Source organism: Solea senegalensis, linkage group LG11 (genome assembly GCF_019176455.1).
Source record: "Solea senegalensis isolate Sse05_10M linkage group LG11, IFAPA_SoseM_1, whole genome shotgun sequence".
NCBI classification, from domain to species: Eukaryota; Metazoa; Chordata; class Actinopteri; order Pleuronectiformes; family Soleidae; genus Solea; species Solea senegalensis.
Window position 1 is genome coordinate 5,846,168 of NC_058031.1, and position 18,482 is coordinate 5,864,649.

Here is an 18,482-nt window from a genome sequence, read left to right on the forward strand (position 1 = left end):
TCTGTCCCTTGTGATGTAGTTAATTTTTTTACAGTGTGGTGTTGCTCATAAATTATAATAATCTACATTCTATGAAGGAAGGGATTGGTTGGATTACAATTAGAGTCAAATACTGTTGTTTTCACTTCATTACATTTATAGCTCACAACTGATTACTTTGCAAATTAAATTAAAAACTTCATAAAGTTACAACATTTATGTGTCTTTATTATTATTATTATTATTATCAATAATACTAATTATAACAATAATAATAATAATAATAACAATAATAATAGTTGCATTTACAATATTAATAATTATAATACAAGATGCTGTAATTGTGTGAATGTCCAGAAGGTTATGTTTTGAGTTGTGTTTATCTCTTTGTTGTAAAAGCACAACTCAAAATGTAAAGGAAAAATTATTTGTGAAACTTTGGGAATGTACAGAGTTTCAACAAATGCATTTGGTAGACACTCAATGTGAGCATTGGAAATTATCAGAATTATGTTTTATGTTTCTGTAATGGTTAATAGACCAGTATCTAGAAGCTCTTTAACCAGAAATTGTATTTTTAATTCTAAAATATAATTATTACTGTTACGCATGTATTCCCATATTTACTGTACAAAAAACCTGAAAAATAGTAAAAGCACATTATTATTTCTTGATTAAGACGTCAACTTATAGTTATGTACTTATTCCTGAACAGAAAATGCTATGCTTAATTCATTTTTGACTTCTCAGATAATTTGGGTATAAACCGGCAAATTCAGTTTATTTGCTGAATAAATAACAATGATGTTTCTTTAGAGATATTTCTAAAATATGTATGTTTTCTGGTTTTTATGACAGGTGGTCTCATAGATTTGTTAAGCACTGTAGGTTATAAGCTTAAGATAATTTTTGGTAATTTTTAGTGGTGACCTGGATTTACGATCTAGATTCTTCAATTCAATTCATTTTTTTGTATAGTGCTGAATGACAACATACAACATACAAGGCACTGCACATAGACAACAGAAACCCAACAATTCACACAATGAGCAAGAAAGAAAACTCAAAGAAAGAGAGAAGAAATCTCTGACAGAACCAGACTCAAAGACGTGCAGCATCTGCCTAAACCTGTTGGGGTGAAAGGAAAGATGGAAAAATGGGGGACGGAGGAGAGGTGGGAGACAGAAAGAGGGGAGAGAAAGGACAAGAGGGAGGTGAGTTAGAGACAGAGGGGAGACCAGGAACAGATAAACAACAAGTTATAAGTTTAGACATTAGACAAATTAGACATTTCTGAGTCAGTGGTGACATGTTTATAGAACTACAATGTTATTTATATGTAATTATAGCATAATAATAATAATAATAATAATGATAATAATAATAATAATAAAGATCTGGATTAGAATCAGTTGTTAACCTTGGAAATGTAAGGGATTTTTTAACATTTTTGTAGTGTAGATAACTCTGTTGTCAGCGTTGCTTTGAAACTAATATATACTATACAGTATAAACAGTGTTTTATTACAACTAATAGAACACTGTGTTTGTTCACTGTGGTAAACTTTCAGTATAATCGTGTGTGTAACACTCAGAGGACTTGGCTTGCACCAAGTACTTTTTGATATTTGATACTTTTCTCACATTCATTTAACATTTATGATGCAGCTCATTTGTAATGGATGTTTTACAGTGTGTTGTCGCTAAACAGTGGCTCATTAAAGCTAAAACATCTCATTACGTGTCAGAATTATCTGCACCTCCACACGTTCTTTCGAAGCTTGAAATACAGAGAAAACAACATGCATGTACAGCACCCGCCCAATTTTGTGATCATAGATACAGCGGCATATCTGCTTCTGATTGGCTGCGGGGGACTAGAACGCCCCGCCCTCGGTGACGTATGGGCCCCCTCTCCACGGGGCGGGGCTTACAAGCGGGGGCATGTTTTGATCTGCTGGTTTGCAGGAGCAGTAACAGATAGAGATAGAGACGTGTTTACACCGCTGATAGAAACATGTCTGTGAAGACACTGGGCACAGCGTTGACCCGCACACTGTGGACCACGGGGAACCAGAGGGCTCCTCCTGTTGTCAGGTCCACCAAATTGAGCAGACTGTCCAGCACATGCAGTGCGTCCGGACGGGGCATACAAAGTTGCGGCTCAGACTCGGACAGGCCGAGGTCCGACGTGCCTTCGTCCTGCAGCAGCGAGCCTCCCCCCGGCGCAAAGAAGCGACCCAAGAAGCCCGTGGGCGCCCCCGGCGTCGGTGCCGAGAGAGGACGGCGCTACACCTCTACGGCAGCGCCCATGGACCAGAGGTCTTACCTGTGGTCGCGGTACAATGACATGAAACGGCTAGTTCAAGGTAAGCACATAGGCTCCCTCCAGGAAAACACTCACTCAGACCACTTTTTCACCCAGAGTGTGTCTCATGTGACCACGTCAGCACGTCCACGATATTCGGCTACAAGTGGAGAAGACATTTTGTTCAGTGAGGGAGGGGAGACAGTCGCCCCCCTTCTCCACCCCTCCCTCTGTCTCTCTCTCTCTCCAAATATCCAGTTTTGGGCAGACTGTTGTCGGAGCTGCTACTGCTGCTGCTACTGCTGTTGCTACTTTCTTCGTCTTTAATCGCATTATTGGTTTCATTTGACACTTAAAAACCGCAGTTGTAGACGAATCAGAACGTGAGGCGAACACTGGGACTATTTGTTCTCATGCAAGTTCCTCTATTTCGTCTGAAAACAGCCCCGAATCCTGACAACAGTGAACAAAGAACACACATGCTACACATACATACATCCAGATGGATCCTGTTATTCCTAATAAACTTAACACTGTGTGAAAATAAGTGTGAAAATAAATATTGCATATGAAAAATAAACAGTTGAGCATTGCAGTGCTATTATGTATAATATATACTACAGTGATTTTTTTGTGTTGTTTTATTGATCAAAACAAGAGGATAATACACACTGCAGCAACAATAAACATGACAAATATAAATACTGCATGTGTAGTTAAGCACAGCAAATGCATTTCTCAGTGTAGATAAACGAGTAAAAGTTTGAAGTTACTACTGTTTTATCAAAAACAAACAGTGCTGGAAAACTTAAGCATGAAAAATATAGATTTTGTGTGTGAACCATGAATAATCAAGCACTGCAATGTGTTATTGTATTGTATTGCATATGTAGTGTATGTATTTGCAATAAGACCTGCTAACAGTGAACATAGAGGGTAATACACACTGCAACAACAACAAACACGGCGAATATAGATACTGATGTGTTGTTAAGCACAGCAAATGCATTTCTCAGTGTAGATAAATAAGTAAAAGCTTAAAGTTACTGTTGTTTTAGCTGACAAAACAAAAGATAAATAAAAGCAGTGCGGTAAAAATTTAGCATGAAAAATATAGATTTGTGAACCATGAATTTCATGAAAGCATTGCAATGTGTTATTATTAATCCAAATGTATTTTTATCTAATTTGCAATAAGAACTGCTAACAGTGAACATGGCTGATTTATTAAGGCAAGAGATGAAATGCAAATAAAATATTAATATGTACTTTAGCTTGTGTTATTATTCACGTAGTTTACTTTTTTGTCACTCAAAATGAATGATAGATAGTATTAAGACTAAAAGATAATATACAGACTATTTTTTATAAATATTGCAATAATGTTGCATGAAGTGAAAAAGGTTCAATAAATAAAATAGTTCACAGAAAAAGTTCACTGAAAACAAAGCAGTGCTTCCAAAATAAAGCATTATAAACACAGATCTTGTGTGTGTGACGCATGTACACATTAAACTTCATACCACCAAGAAGATAAACATCGCAAAACAAAATATTTACTTTTCTGTGTTCCACCTGGTTCCATTTTTAGAGCTTCATTTGGTATTAGAAACATTCACCAGAATAATGATAATAAACGATAAATGCTCAGTTTCAAAAAGCCCCGTCTTGAAAAAGTATATGAGAAAATATGGACAAGCAAAATGTGCTTTAAAGTAACAAAACAAAAGTACTTTCTTGTGGATTTCTTCTTTTTATTGCTGGTATATTATATATATTATCATGACAAGTCCGTGTCAAATACATGTACAGTGGAATATGAAATAGTTTGAAATGGTGACACACAAACTGGTTATGTTGAATTGATTTTCTTCTCTCCTCAGTAATCAGTAGCGCTTTTAGTGCAGGTGTTTACCTGTTGATATTTCTTTCCGTCAGTGTCTGCATTTGTGTAAAAGCAGGGAAATTAGTAAAGTCATACACTAGCACTTTTGAAATATGCTTGTAGAGGCTGGTTTGGTTGGTACATGTCGGCTTGCCCTAGCTTCTGTCATCGAACCTAACTTAAACTCCCTCAGGACAAAACGCCAACATGTTCCACTTGCTGCTGTTGACTCTCCAGCCTGGGCATCAGAGGCACTTTCAGGCACAGATTGTAAACAGTTTTGTTTGGTTTGTGTCCATGTGGCAGTTGCATGGCTTTTCTGCTTATCAAAAATAGCGCTTGGTAAAACCGACAGGGCGGGAAAAAAAAATGGAACAACAAACCAATGCCCTTTAACTCCCATTCGGCAATGCAGAAAAAAAAATACTCAGCTCTGACTCTGTATGGACTGCAATGAACACAATGTTCTGTGTGGAACAACTCAGCAACAGTAACGAGCCAGTTGACATCTTAGAAGCACAGATTATGCAACGCGCAGTGAGGCTGCCAACTTCACTAAAGCGAAAACAGCAGCAGAGTCACTTCTGTCTTTCCTGCAGAAGTGCATGCTCATTCAGCTTTGTAATATAAGAGTTCACAGATTTTCTTTCACAGGCGAATTTGCAGACCCACGACCCAGTTCTATCTTCCGCCAAATAAACGTTTATTTTGTCTGATTTGATGTGTGTTTTTACTCTGAATCACTAAACCTGAGAAAAGGTCATGTGTTTTCCCCGGGTCAGAACTGCTCCCACCAGGTGCGTGTAAGACCCTCAACTCCTCGGCCATCTACGCAAACAACGAGGTGAGCCTGGGCGAGGTGGACATCTACGGCTTTGACTATGACTACACACTGGCTCTGTACTCCAACGCTCTCAACACAATGATCTACAACACGGCAAAAGACTTTCTCATTGAGCACTTCAAGGTGTGTTCCATCGTCCGCACTGCTGTCACAGCTGTGTTATATTCACATGAATTCACAGATTATTTATTTTACCCCTTCCTCTCCTGACAGTACCCTGAAGGCATCCGCAAATATGATTACATTTCCAACTTTGCCGCTCGAGGTCTTCACTACGACATCCAAAAGGTAGATTATTTAAAATCACTACTTGCAAGTCTATACATTTTGCTTTAAATATAGTCAGTCATGATGGAGAAATCTTTGTTTTTTTAAAACAGGGCCTTCTGATGAAGATTGATGCCTTCCATTATATCCAGCCAGGAACTGTGTATCGGTGAGTTTCCACATGCTTCTTAATTGCTGGCTTTGGTGCATAAACTGCATGCTACATTAACTTTATTTAACATTTGGGTTAACGTCACTGCAGAGCAAACCCACTATTTGTTGTCTTGTTTCGTTTTGCCAGCGGACTGAGTCCACTCTCGGACGAGGAGGTCCTTCAGCTCTTCGGGGGAACGTTCCATGTCCCCCTGCAGCAGGACAGTGGCTTTTATGGAAAGGTGAGGACGGTATTTTTCTTTCCTTGCAGAGTATAAATACTGGCTGTGGATGTTTTGTCCTAACAGTAAACAAAAGTTTTGGTGGAGGGAGAACATTTGACATTTTATGAATGTTTCTTTTTGGCTCAGTAAAAACCTGCTCATAACATTGTTGGCTCAGTTTATCTGTGGTAATCTCATCATGTCGCTGATCGAGAAGCATCAGCATTTAATCTGTTTCTGTCCACAGTGCCCACTCTATTGCACAAGACCTGAGCGTGACTTTTGTAATCTCATTGCAATCTTGAGCTTCTGTCCCCTTCAATGTTGATGACAGGAACTCTGTATTATTGCTGTTTCTTTTACAAGTTGTAAATCAGTGAAGAAAAGTAGAAAATCTGTAATGAGCGTGCAGTGTAGTCTAATCTGTTTCCTGATTAGGGAGCAGTTTGTGTTCAGATGTTTGGTACAGTTTGGTACATCAGGACTTTTAAATGGTTTCCTGCAACAGGAAGTTTGTTTGCCCCTCCATTGTTTAGTCCTCATTGAAGCAGTCTTATCAAAATAGTCTTGTGTGGTGGGTCTCGTTTGGAAGCCTGGCAGTCTCTCGGTGAGCAGAGATGACTGTGGAAATGGTTCAAATGTGATTGTAAACAAGCAGTTAACATGCAATACAAATGATTTTCTTTCACAGGGTCCGAGAGTAAAGCAGTACATGGACATCTTCTCCATCCCCGAGATGACTTTAATGGCTGTGGCAAACGATTTTTTCGTCACCAATGACATTGACTATGATCCAGTTCACCTCTTCAAAGATGTTTCTGTGAGTGTTTCCTCGTGACTCTCTCACGGTATTTAATACTACACTCACACGCTTTCACTTACGCTCTCACACTAAGAAACACGCACAGGTCCAATTTGATCCGTGGTTCTCACACACTGTGATAGTTCTGCTGGAAGCTCAGGAATCTGCTGATCAGTGGGAAAAAAACAACTCCAACAGTCTCTCATCAGTGAAAGAAGGAACAATGGCTGCCTTTTTCCGTCATGTTTTTGCAGAGGTTTCCAGTTACTGCGCTCTGCACACGGTCCGTTTCTTCGTAAGAGATCGAACCCGGCTGGAAATGTATCCAGAGATGTTGTCATCAAAACACAGCATGACTTTACAATTGCACCATAAACCTTTTTCATAAACTACTACTTCTACTACTTACAGCAATGTAAATGTGTCTAAAAAAAGGTGCATTCCGTCAGTTGCACAGTTTTTAGTACCATAATAATAGTAATAATGCAATTTAAATAGTAAATTTGAAACAAGATCTTAAACGCTTTCACATAATGAACCATTTGCTTCTGTCCTACTTGGAGAGTTCTTTCTACTTTATGCAAAATTTAAATTTTGAGTACCACAGATCTGTAACAAACATCCATCACTCATTTACTCCACAGGAAGCAATCGGCATGGTTCACCTCAAAGGCTTCATGTACAAATGGATCATGCAAGATCTGGGTAAGAAGTCACATTTGTTATTCATTCAAGTGTTTTTGCCGCTGATGCCCGCAACACTTCTAACCTTCCAAGATTTCCCCCTCTTTCGTCATAGACAAGTACATTCTGAGAGGAGAAGAGACGGATGCCGTTTTGCACCGGCTGGTCAGTCAGGGAAAGAAACTCTTCCTCATCACCAACAGCCCGTTCAGCTTTGTGTAAGCGTCATTGTGTCTGATTCCTCGCATGTTCACGACGAGAGCTGGCAGTTTTGTGGCGTTCTGTTGTACCATCTGTGTTTTTTCTTGTCCTGTCTCCAGTGATAAAGGAATGATACACATGGTGGGAAAAGACTGGAGAGACTTCTTTGATGTTATCATTGTACAGGCGGACAAACCTCATTTCTTCACTGATTGTATCAAGTGAGTTACATATTTGGAAACAATTTCATGTCGCATTATAACAAAGAAGTGCTCAACAAGTGCTTCTCCTCGTGACAGGCCTTTCAGGCGCTTGGATAGCAACGGAGACCTTCGATGGGAGAAGATCAAGAGTTTGGACAAAGGACAGATCTACAAACAGGTCCGTGTTTTTATTCAGATCACCTGCGTGAACAGCTGTGTTTGTACATGCTGTACTCTGTGTACTCCGTGTACTTGAATGTGCTAAACAGAAGAGCTTGTGGTTTGTGGTTTTGCTTTGTGTTGCAGGGAAACCTGGTTGACTTTCTCAAGCTGACAGGCTGGCGCGGGTCAAAGGTGCTTTACTTTGGAGATCACCTTTACAGTGACTTGGCCGTAAGTTTCAAACAACAATCTATATAACGATGGATGAATCTGCTGTCAGGCTTGAGTTTATACTTAACCTGCCTTTTTTTCCAGTGTATTCAATACATTTCACTTTTCATCATTGCATTCCATGTGGGATTTATAGTTATGTTTTATTATGTATTCATTCATTCATTTATTTATTTATAAACTCCAGTCGTAATTCCTCCTCACACGCACACTGCTGCCAAATGCTCACTGTCTCCACCTATTGCACAATTCAGAAAGCTTCCATTGTGGCACTCTGGGTGCGGCCTGCAAAGAAAACATTTCGAACACCAGAGGGAAGCACAGACTGTGTGTTATTGTTTCAGACATGCTGGACGTGCAACACGTACACAAACACATGCTCAGCTTAAAAACACAACCTTTGTGTAAAGAAAGCAAGGAAGCAATCAAGGACACAAAATCCTTTACACAAGACATGCACAGGGGAAAGAAAAAGCACAAATGCATTTTTGCACAGGATTGTTAAGTGAATCATAAACCAAAAGTAACACAGTTACCAGTTTCAAGTCTCATGTAGACACAGAATTAAATATGCAGTCTAAAGGGCGGAATGATTTTGCAGCACACGTTCATGAAGCTGTAGATAAAAATACTGTGTGTTAACATGAACTGAATTAACCCGGTCACTGCACATCACCTTTATTTTGGAACTGGAGTTAACTCAAGTGGAACAAAACAGGCTGCACTATCTGCACTGTCTGTCATCTTTAGTCAGGCTCGTGCAAACTTCTGATTCTCTTCAGAACTCGGGACATTCTGAATCTGATTAAAAGCCTGGTGAAACCTGTATGCGTGTGGGGTTTTCCTGGGATGTTAAGGCTTTTCTGAAGATGTCACCTTCTTACAAGATATTCAGAGAACGATTGTACGATTAAATTGACCGAAGCAATGTCATACTTTGTTGCAGGACCTGACGTTGCGACACGGCTGGCGTACTGGGGCTATCGTACCTGAGCTGGAGGTGGAAACCAAAGTGGTATGCACGGAGCGGTATGCGCTGAACCTCACCTGGCTTCAGGCTCTCACCGGCCTGCTGGAGCAACTACAGGTGAGGATTTAATCCCAGCAGTGTTTAAATAACAAACATGACATAGCAAATACAAAACTGGTGTTTGAGGGTTATAAGAAAACAGACGTTGACCTTAAGTTAAGGATCATGTTAAAGGAGGTGTGGTATAGTAGACCTCGGTTTGTTCATTGTGTTCTCCTCATTATTGTAGACACACCGAGACCCAGACTCCAAACAAGTTTTTCAGGAATGGCAGAACGAGCGAGAAGAACTCAGGTGAGTGCCTCACCTAATCCTCACCTCCACCCAGTGAACCCTGTGGCCCTGCATCTGTTTTAGAACATGTACAGCGTTACCACGGGTCCTTCTGTTTGTGAATTCACCCTCAATAGACATTGGGGTCATGGGGTACTTTTTTAATTCTGTGCAGTAAAGAAGTTAAGTTGACGTGTAGGTAAATGTTTGTGACGTTGCACCTACTGTTTCATGTGCCCTGCATTCCTTGATGTACGTACTGTAGACCTACCAGGCCAAACTGTCATGATTGACATAAAACAACAATGAGCGCGCAACATTAAGCAAGAGAGAGCAAATGACGTGATGTCTGGGAATGCAAATTCCAAGAAAAACGTGCTGCAAATCAATACAAGTGTACGATTCAAGTCGCCGTCCCTTCTTAAGCACATTTGGCCCTTTAATTTTGAGGGAATTTGTCCTGGAAAGTCCTTGAAAATTACTTGTATTTGATATCAACCAAGGTGTGGGAACCTTGGATCCTGGTATCGTTGGACTATTAAGTGTAAATAGTTTGCTTATTGTCCATATCTAGTGTGTTTGAACTTGCTATGTGTCAGGCCTTGTAATTACAGTAACCTCTCCCCTTACGAATGAGCAAATAAGTTATATAACCCGGGGTGAAAACGCGAGCTATGCAATTAAAAGCACCATTGTTCTTTTGTCATTTTTGACGTCGAATAAAACAATGTAATCTGTAATATTTATTTAAAATGCTGTAACATAGGTTACTGTACCTGCATCTGAAGACATTGTTATTTGCACATTAGAAGCTTCAAAGTTCCCAGGTGCACGTTATGGTGCCGTATATTTTACAATACTGTTTGTCAACTGTGGGGGGAACCTGTCCAGTGTGCAGGAATGGCAAGACTTTAAAGTGCCACAAATTGAAGTCTCTATCACTCACCCTTCACTTTACCAAGTGTATCTACAGTGGCCTTTGCATCCACAACGGACATGAACACAACCCTCTGCTTCCTCTGTCATTTCCTCCTTCTACTTTATTGGTTTAGACATCGGGTCTATGCGATGGCAGTACCTGGAGTTGTTCTATTTTGGCATAGTAAGCTTCCACTTACTGTGTTACTTTAAATCACATCACCTTTGACCCAAATGTTTTTCTATTCCAGGATAATGACGAAGAACCTGTTCAACCCTCAGTTTGGCAGCATCTTCAGAACATGCCACAACCCCACCTACTTCTCCAGGCGTCTGTGTCGCTTCTCAGACATCTACATGGCTTCACTGAGCTGTCTTTTGAATTACGACCCCGAGTTTACGTTCTACCCACGCCGCACCCCACTGCAGCACGAGGCTCCTCTGTGGATGGACCAGCTTTGCACAGGCTGCAGGAAGACGCCATTCCTGGAAGAGATGTCTCAGATACGGTGAGAGCTGAGCTCTCCTCTGATACTGACCGATAAGGAATTCAGAATTTTAGGCCTGGTGAACACTTGAGCTATATGGAGGATTTTTTTTTTCATGTGCCATTTTTAAGCCAAGATGGTGCAACTCAACTCTCTCTACACAAATGCTGCACTACAAAGTGACCCATTTACATAGGGAATTCACTAGAGGGTGCTGTAGGTCTTCTGTTACCCAAAGAGTATGCAAATCAGTTTTAACGTGTTGTGGTACAAGATGGACATACTCTCTGATTTTTGCCTCAATGTATTATGGATTAGGCTGCAAACGCACAAATATAACAAATAAATAAAATGATATATGACAGAAATCTGTGTTCTCTTATTTTCCTCTTTTCTTTTTTTTTACACTGTACATGAATGAATTACTACGTTATACATCGCTAGTAATGTGATGACTGACCAATTATGCAGTAACATTTCTGAACATTAAAGTAATCTTTTGTCCATAATTTCAGGTGATATGAGATATTTCATCCAAACTGTTTCTATTATCTCATGCATTAAATGTTGCAATACAATATTGATATAGTTAATTATGGGTCTGCCAAAGAAAATACAAGAGTTATTTTAATATAGCTACATATATTGTGCATGACTGTATTTAAATAGCTAGAAATGTCATTTTGGCAACTGTAGATTTGGGAATTATACAATAATATACAATATTTTTATTTTATTGGTACTCACAAAAGGACAATCATGGTAGTATATGTATGTATTTTCTTTATGTGTATACAATTCAGCCAAAATTGGAAAACAATTGGAATCAATATAAAAAAGATTAATTACTTTTTTCTATTCTGACTTTTTTTCTTAAAATGTTGACTTTCCTCAGAATTGTGAAATTGAAGTCAGAATTCTGACTTTTTTTAATTCTGACATTTTTTTCCACAAATTCTAACTTTTTTCGCCTCAAAATACTGACTTTTTCCCGAGATTCAGAAATTAAAGTCAGAATTCTGACTTTTTTAATTCTGACCTTTTTTTTCTCAAATTCTGACTTTTCCCCCCTCAAAATTCTGAAACTAAAGTCAGAATTCTGACTTTTGTCTCAGAATTATTTTTTTATTTTTTTCAATTTTGTTTACAAAAAACAATCATATGTGGCCCTAATCCTCATTCGTGTAAAAAAAATCACTACAGGCAACAGTAACACAGTGGTAGAGCTTTCAACTAGAAGGATGTGTGTTAGATTCTCAGCTCCGCTAGTCTACATGCCAATGTGTCCTTGGGCAAGACACTTAACCAACGTTGCTCTTGACACCGGGTGAATGGGAGAATGGCAAAACTGTAGAGTAAACCAGCTTTGAGTGGTCACCAAGACTAGAAAAGCCCTATATAAATATAGACCATTTACCAAGATGGACACCAAATCAACATGGCTGACTTCCGGTTTGGTCAAAAATTGTCCCGAAAAAAAAATCACGGAGGCATTTTAGATTGAAGGCAACAAATTCAGCAAGTTTCGTCAAAATTGAAGCAAATGAGAAGAATTTTAATGTATAATAATGATAATAATATTTTGAAGAAAAACAATAGGTTTGTTTCTGCCCTGTCACTTTGGTGCTCGGGCCCTAACTATTGCTCGTAGTTGCTACACGGGCACATTCTCGCAGTCGGTTTACGGTCGTGTGGTTGCTAGGCTGCGCAGCATCCATTCATTCACCACCGCTGCTACACACACACACACACCCACACAGCAGTAGCAGTAGCAGCAGCAGCAGCAGCAGCATCACAAAGTCATTCACTTCGAGACGCTCGCCTGAAGACAACAACAGAGAAGGTAGTGTACTCTAACAACACATGTTTCCTTCAGCACAGGCTTTGGCGCCTCGTTCACTGACTCTGTCTGAGGTTTAACTGCGTCAATTCTTTAAAAACCGCCGCAGGAAGAAGAGTGAGATTTGAGAGGTTTCTTTGGCGAAGTTTTTCGTCCTGTACTATAATCATTTCTGGAGAGAAAAAAAGGACCAAAACGCGAATGTGCACTTTCCTGCACTGACTGACTGACCGACGTGTGTGATGTTCAGGGTGTCGAAAGTGTAAAAAAACGGGACTAGTAGACCTCATGGAGACCAAAACCTGGTCCCAATGAGGCAGAATTATATTTCCGTGTATTGTGGTTATGGTTAAGAAGGTTAATGTTTGGCATTAACTGGTTATGGTTAAGAGTGTATGAAAGTCAGTGCAGAGTAAGTGTGTTTTTACATATCTCACTTTTCACTCTATCTTGGAGTTGACATCATACATGTAATCGTATAATCAGAAATATTATGTTATTGTCATTGAATGTAAATACAACAGAACGAGTTGTGGACCTCATAAGATGTTTCTCTGTTCTAGTGCTTTATTCAAGACCTCACTAACAAGACCAAGACAAGACTAGGGCATGCAGGGCATATAGAAAATGTACATAGAAACTGTGGACTTGTCCAGGTCTTGGTCTTGTCTCAATCCTTAAAAGTCTTGGTCTCAGATCAAACTTGTCCTTGTCTCATTAGCGAGGGTTTTACTACTACACTGTTGGAAATAAGTATTTTCTTCAATTTAGGTTTTGGAGCATTTAATATTTAATATGAAATGCGAGACTTAATGGAATGTATGAATCATAAAGAAAAGAAGTAAAACTGTCATTTCATAATAGGATTCTCTTCTTTCTTCTTTGCTTTTTTTCACCCTGTAATTTCCTGAAACGTCGCCTTATATTTAACGTTTCGCTGTTTCCATCTCCTGCAGCTTTACCTCCTGTCCTGTGACACCTCCGTCTGTTTCTGACACCTTCTTTAATGCAGAAAGTGGTTGTTTTTTTTTGTCTTTCATTACTGAGATATCGCAATCTACAGTCACGTGTCAGTGTTGGTCTTCTTTACACTTTTACTGAACACTACAGCACATTTCTTGGTGTTTGAATTCAGCAATTGTTGAACTTCCCCTCGCTATTGATGTCTCATGTCATGACTGATGGTGATTTAACACTTGGTCACAGCTGACAATGTTCCTGCAGGAGCGACTGGTGTGTCCATGGTGTGTTTCACGGCTCTGAGCCTTCAGTGAATGAGCACTTGAGTATCTGTAGACCACTAAAAATATTTTAAAAAACCACTATAGTGAGGATTGAAGATTTTTCCTTCCCATTATGGGTTGTAATTGTGTTCTGGTGAGGTAGTAGTTTTGCTTTATAGAGAAAAGAGGAGCCTCCTTTTCTGAAACAGTCGGTTGTTGACTTTCATCATTCAGTGCCTCCTTGATTTTATGTAGAGCTGCAAGTAACGATTATTTTCATAATCGATTCATCTGCTGATTAATCAATTAAAGGTTTGGTCCATAAAATAGCAGAAAACCTTAAAAAATGTTCAGTGTTTGTCAAACCTCGAATGTCTTGTTTTGTCCTCAAACCAAAATGATTCAGTTTTAATGATTTCCTTGTTATATGGGGCAAAGAAACCAGAAAATATTCACATTTAAGAAGCTAAAACAATCAGAAATCTTGTTTCAATCATGAAAAAACCCTCAAACTGATTAATCAATTATCAAAATAGTTGACCATTACTCTGGTAATCTTTTAATAATCAATTAATCGAGTATGTGTTTCAGCTCTAATTTGATTTAATGATCACTGTTCACTATGCACACACTGTAAAAATGTAAATAAAAAATCATTTAAAAGCATTTTTAGCTGAGTCGTGTTTGGGCTGTTTATTTCCCCTTTTCAGGAGAACAATATTTTGTGAGACTGATGTCTTTGAAATGACTCAGCAGAAATGTGTTGTTAACAGCTTCATATGTTCATAAATGGTTTAAATGACTGTATCAGGCTGATATCGGTATCAGACACAGAAAAGTGGTATTGTCCCATCCCCAATTACTGTGTGATATTTCTGCGGATGAGTGAGTAAAAAAGAGTCTGTAGAATAAGATGTGTGTAGGTCAGGACAATATTTCATCTAACAGTTCTTTGCGCACCCTGCGATTTGAAAATTGCAGTAGACCGTATTGCGATTTTGATGAAACACTCTTTCCTTCTTCATCCTTTTCATCCCACACATCCTTTCCCTCTAAATCTCTTCCCTCCCATGCACATGCAGAGTATTTCTTTCCTTAATTTCTCTGCTTTCGGTTGAGAAACTCCCCCCCCCCCACCATTTCTGTCACTGTGCTGCACGATGACGGGAGGCTGTGCACTCTGAGCACTGTGTGCTGTGTTCCTCCTTATACTCTTCTATTATTAAATGTGATGGGACTTTCACTTTTGCAGCTGTGCGGGGAAGGATCTCTGCTCAGTGTGGGAGGATTTCTATGTTGCAGCTCCTTCAACCAGCTTTAAAAAAACAACAAAGCAAGAGACCCCCACGGAGAAAACACTGACTTAACTTGTTGCTATTTCTTGTTATTCGGCCAAAGCATTATAAATTCACTACACATTTGTTTATTTATGACGTTTGTACTGCATTTGGCCACTGAATGATGAAGGGAAAACGCTCAAACACACACAGAGAGGGAACGGTCAGTGATGAGCAGCGGAGCGAGGCCTCAAGACAGGAAGTAATTGGCCACAGCATTCTATTGGACTGGGGCAGTTAAGTGTGATCATGAGTCCACTCTCACATGATGTGAGCAATTACTCTGTGCGTAAGATCACCAGTCACACACATTTTTGTTTGTTGCTATTTTAGGGCTACATCAAATCCTGTGAGATGAGTTGCGAGTGCAAAGAATGTGAATGAATTAGTCCTGTGTTCAAATCAAATCATTTATAGTCATAACGTGACATTTGATGTCCTTTTCGTAAGTCACGATAAACTCCCAGCTAATTATATTGACTTTAAATGTTACATAAATAAATCTGTTCATTATATACCGTCTCGAGCACATCGCTGCAACCAATCATGTTGTGCATTTTGTTGACATAAAGTGAGATATAGACGTGATAATCCTCCTTAGACCTTGTACACTACTTTGTGTCATGTTGTCTGTGAAATGCAGCCGCGTGTCTGTAACCAAAAACAAAACACAACACCGTTTTTAGAAAAATGTCAACACCACTAATTGGCTCTTTTTTTAGAGGTCACCTTCTAGTTTAATTACCTCCAGGTATGAGCCTTTGACTTTTCCTTTAACCCTTAGAACACAGAGCATTTCCATTGTTTCCCTTACCATGTGAAAACATACAGTATACTGTATATAGAAGCTATTAGCTTATATCCTTTTTTTCATTTTCACAAACTATATAAACACGCTTGAGCAAAAAGTCCTCAAAATGTTTAAAATCAGATTGAATTTGTGAAATTTGGAAACACGCCACAGATCAAAGTTCGCTTGGCTCGTTTTTTATAAACAAAAAGTAAAGAATAAACAGTCTAATTTTGTGACTTCTGGGCAATTATTGCTACTTTATATCACTACTAAACATAAGAAGACGTGTATATGTGACCATAAACACACACCCATTATTCTCATTTTCATTTGAATAACATATTTAAAAGAATTACTAAAAAGTAATTAGGGCTGAAAGTGAATCGTCGACTATTTTGATACTCAATTTATCAGTTTGAGGGTTTTTTTCATTATTAAAAAAGATTTCTGATTGTTTTTGCTTATTAAATATGAATATGTTCTGGTTTCTTTGCTCCATAGAACAGAGAAATCATTAAAACTGAATAATTTTGGTTGACATTCTATGGACCAAATGATTACTTGATTAATCGAGAAAATACTGGCCAGATTCATCGATTATGAATGTAATCGTTAGCTGCAGCTCTAAAAGTGATATTTGTGCAAATTTGAAAATTCCAGTATTGGCCATATTCCAGGTTTCGATAGCATTTCGATGAATTGTTCAGCCCTAGTTTTAATATAAAGACATACTCAGGTTTACTTTCCCCTCATTGTTCCAGTCAGCGTCTACACAGTCTCTTAACATGGATTATTTATGTGCAGCTTCACTTCGTCTTTCATTGTTCTACACACACAGAGGCTCCCTCCTGCACTCTTGCCCACTCGCGCTGTAGTTTTGACGTGCAATAATGTTATTTCTCCGTAAATTACAACCCTGTCTGCGATTGTCTGAAACACAAGCAGCCCGTGCTGTAATTAACAGAGTCACCGGGCAAAAGGATGAGACGCTGCATGAGATGAAGGCACTGTGATGACTGACAGGGACATGGAGAGGGCACAATTCACGTGATTTGACTGCAGTGATATTTTCAAATTTTCCCCCTAATCTTTATTAAACCTCCGTGTTGCACAGTTACATGTGAAATCTTAATTATAGAGCTGTTCTTGTGCCGTAGTGAACACAACTCAGGAAACAATATTTAAAGCTTCATGTTGATACTTAAATGCTCCTTTTTTTTCTTTTTTTTTAATAAGTTGGAAGCATCGTTTCCCCCCTGTTGACTTATTCATGTGCAGGCTGTATTTATGTGCATTCTCTGCTCAGAGGAGGATGACAGCTGGACCACTGCAAACGGCTTATTAAAGCAAAAGTGTGCTGTCTCTTTGATAGTCTTTGAATGAGTCACCCACTCTATCTCTCTGTGAGGCTTCTATATTTGTTCTTTATTTTCATTTCGAGTTGCCTTTGTACCGTTTCCCATGTATTACTTGCCCTGCTGCGCACGGACGCCGCCGCTGAGTCGTACTACTTACATCCACACTTGTCCTTATTATTAAGAAGTCTCGTCACCTGTCATTTTGTTTGACTAATTGGACAAACAAACAAAAAAATGCTCAGTTAATAGCCCCGCTGTACAACAGAGTCATCTTTTAACCAAAGTTCTTTAGTTGTAGTATTGTATCACTGTTAGTCTATTTCAAGGAAAGTATTTGCTTTAGCAGGAAGCCAGCGAATCAGCGTCTTTGTCGCTGTACATAGTTTCCATTTTGTTGGCCTGTTTTTGGACATTGAGACAAAGACTCAAACAGATGTTATTTTAAATATGTTTTAAACTGTAAAAATGTCTAATTTTACACGCCAAATCCGGTGTTTGTGTACAACTGCAGTGTTTTTTCTTGCAGTAAATTGTTTTTTTACATGCACTAAATTGTAAATAACTATTCTGGAAAAATGGGCAAAAGCACTGACTCACAGGATTATTTTCTGGCCCTTTCATGGTTAAAATAAGAAAAAAAACTTGACATTTTAAAGCTTAGGTGTTAAAGGGTTAATGTAATTGCAACCAATGATTATTTTCATAATCGATTAATCTGCCGATTATTCTCTAGAATTAGTCGAGTAATCGTTTGGTCCACGTTAACCGTTAGTTTATTTATTTGTTATATAGAGCAAAGAAACCAAAAACCACTCACAGAGGAAGAAAGAAAATAATCAAAAAACTTAAAAAAATTCTAAATCGATTACTAACCGATTCATCGAGTAATTGCTGCAGCCCTGGTTTAATGGCGTGTTTTTGGGGGAATTCATTAGAAAAGGAAGTGTGACTGACAGATTTTTTATCAAATAACTTTCTCTGGACTTAAAAAGATAAAAAAAAAAGATCACATGTAGCGCTCAGAACATCCTATGGTATAGATTTCATCAACTTGCCTCTACTTAGCATCCACTCATCATCTGTAAATAATGGCCCGCCCTACTTCAGATGGCGTGAATATTCATGATTCATCATGAGAAGGTTGTCTTCGCCTAAGCGTGAAGTTGACATAAATTACCCACACTATATGCTCTTCCTCTCTCCATAATGATTTCATATCATTTCCTCTCTGCTCCACTGAGCTGGATGACAGGATGACAGAGAATTATAAATACCAGGG

At 38.8% G+C, this 18,482-nt stretch overlaps 1 protein-coding gene across 1 annotated transcript; it reads left to right on the top strand.

Annotated features, from left to right (window-relative positions):
* Positions 1-1,927: 1,927 nt before the first annotated feature.
* nt5dc2 (5'-nucleotidase domain containing 2) lies at positions 1,928-11,020 on the top strand. Its single transcript, XM_044039164.1, has 14 exons — positions 1,928-2,348; positions 4,955-5,139; positions 5,230-5,304; positions 5,397-5,452; positions 5,585-5,678; positions 6,352-6,480; positions 7,107-7,167; positions 7,262-7,364; positions 7,467-7,568; positions 7,647-7,728; positions 7,857-7,943; positions 8,890-9,030; positions 9,203-9,267; positions 10,416-11,020. Exons 1-14 carry the CDS (start codon positions 1,997-1,999, stop codon positions 10,675-10,677), a joined length of 1,794 nt encoding a protein of 597 aa, XP_043895099.1. The 5' UTR covers positions 1,928-1,996; the 3' UTR covers positions 10,678-11,020.
* Positions 11,021-18,482: the final 7,462 nt, after the last annotated feature.

Excerpts from the sequence above, each read along its gene's own strand:
- nt5dc2 (XM_044039164.1), top strand. The coding sequence starts at position 1,997 with ATGTCTGTGAAGACACTGGGCACAGCGTTGACCCGCACACTGTGGACC. Across the intron at positions 6,481-7,106 it reads ACCTCTTCAAAGATGTTTCT|GAAGCAATCGGCATGGTTCA; the intron begins GTGAGTGTTTCC and ends TTTACTCCACAG. Across the intron at positions 7,729-7,856 it reads AAGGACAGATCTACAAACAG|GGAAACCTGGTTGACTTTCT; the intron begins GTCCGTGTTTTT and ends TTTGTGTTGCAG.